Source organism: Gekko japonicus, unplaced genomic scaffold (assembly GCF_001447785.1).
Source record: "Gekko japonicus isolate JY-2015 unplaced genomic scaffold, Gekko_japonicus_V1.1 scaffold1068, whole genome shotgun sequence".
Lineage (NCBI taxonomy): Eukaryota > Metazoa > Chordata > Lepidosauria > Squamata > Gekkonidae > Gekko > Gekko japonicus.
The window spans coordinates 129,750-131,652 of record NW_015168079.1 but is presented as its reverse complement, the minus strand read 5'-3'; the positions used below and the strand labels follow the sequence as shown (position 1 = coordinate 131,652).

General features: G+C 49.4%; 1 protein-coding gene across 4 annotated transcripts in view; it reads right to left on the bottom strand.

Moving 5' to 3' along the window:
- Window positions 1-1,057, bottom strand: part of MYBPC2 (myosin binding protein C, fast type) — a 106,491-nt gene extending 105,434 nt beyond the window's left edge. The window contains exon 1 of one of the 4 annotated variants that reach the window (XM_015414680.1): window positions 906-1,057. In XM_015414680.1, coding sequence (XP_015270166.1) covers window positions 906-927 — 22 coding nt within the window. In that variant the 5' untranslated portion in view covers window positions 928-1,057. The remainder of the gene's footprint in view (window positions 1-905) is intronic. The other 3 variants (XM_015414679.1, XM_015414678.1, XM_015414681.1) reach the window with 3 other exon arrangements.
- Between the last annotated feature and the right edge of the window lie 846 nt (window positions 1,058-1,903).

Below are 1,903 nucleotides of genomic sequence, written 5' to 3'. Positions count from 1 at the left end.
AGATGCCAACAGTTCACTCTCTTCCCTGCTTCTCTCTTACTTTGAGTGAAATCACTAAATGCAAATATTCCACTTCTTGTTCCAGAACTCCTCAGTTCCTCAGAACACAGCAGGCGCCTCTTTCGCTGACAAAGGCACATTTGGACATTTTGAACTGGCTCTATTTATCACATTTCTATCCTATTCTTCCTCTAAAGAGCTCAGAGCAACATACTTGGTTCTCCCCCTTCCATTATATCCACATAACAGCCCTGTGTGGCAGGTTCAGCTAAACAACAATGACAGGCCCAAGGTCACCCAGAAAACTACATGGCAGAGTGGGGATTTGCGCTTAGGGTGCCTCATTGTTACTCCAGCACACTCCAGCACACCAACTACGACACCACACAGACTTCGCACTAATGCTTACCACTGGCCACATCACACACCTCTTGACCTACCTCCATTTGACCCTGGACTTCTTGAAAAAGAGAGACTAGGCTGCTGCCTCTGACCAGTTCCTGTGGCAGGCTGAAAGAAACCCTAAGAGGCTTGAAGCCTTTTTGTTTTCACGTGAGGTAACTTGCCTTGTTCAAAATGCGCGTTCAGACGGCAGAAATGCCTCTCCCTTCTGCTTTCGACCTCAAATTTAACAATCATCAACAAAAGACCAGCTGACAGGCTCAAAGGTGATGGGAAATGCTGATATTATGTCAGAGGGCACACACTAACACTCCAAATCCAAAGATGGGGCAGTGGGAACCTGGGGACGATGGGTTTTCAAAGCACAGAGTTATGGGGTGGGAGCAGGTGCAAAAGCCAGCCATACCTGCAAACCACCACAGTCCCGATATCCCACAAAATAAGAGGTTTAGTTCCTGAGCATCTCTGTCCACGATGCCCTTGAAAATGCTGAGGTCCCTTACCGGGTTTGGCGGGTTCCGGCATGGCTAAAACCACTGAGTAGATTCGCTGTGACGGTCCGAGTCGAGGATCTCCCCGGGGAGTGCACTTGGCCCCGTCCCTTTAAAGACCCAGCAGAGGGGACGCTGAGAAGGTGTCACCTGACCCTCTGTGGCCCTGTGCCAAATTCCAGAGCTGTGGCATCAACCGTCTTCAAATCCCTGGCTTGGCCTTACTAGAAAAAGAACTTCAGCTTGGAGGGGGTTATAAAGAGGAGGGTGTGGAAATACAGGCATGAACCAGCTCAGAGTCGGGGTGGGCAGTCCAGGGAACAGCATCTCTGTAGAGAGGACAAAGAAGTTTCCAGAATGTTACCCATTCAGAGGAAGTGCAGAAAGACGTCAACAGAGCCGCTTGGGATCTGCAAGACCTATCTTCTACGAAAGGGTTACTCAACTAAATCGTGGGGCATGCAAACCCTCGCTGCCCCACACACTCACAAATGCACGCACACCTCCCATAGTGAGGTCATAACTGAGAGCCAGTGTGGTACACCAGTTAGAATGCCATCGTAAACCTGAGGAGAGCTATGCTCAAATCCCCACTTAGCCGTTACATTCCCCTCGGCCTAACTTTACAGGGTCGTTGTGAGGATAAACTGGAGGAGCAGAGAAGAAAGCAAGAGGCTGGAGGAGCCCAACCGAAAACTGAAATGAATCCTCTGGTAACATAATAAAATGGAAGAATCTCAACACTTTAGCCTCCAGTGTCCATACTGGGCGGGGGCTCAGTTTACCTCAGTTGTCAGACCAGATAGGCATCATGGATGAGACTCATGGACTCGGATCTGGAAAACTTGGGTTCCAATTCTGAGTTGACCACAGATACTCTCTGGATGATCTCGGGCCGGTCACTCAGTCTCAGCATAACCTACCTCACAGTGGGTTTTGTTTGTTCGTTGAGCATTTTTTGTGTGTGCATATGTGCGTGCTTGCGAGCCCGGAAGTCATGGTGACTTCTG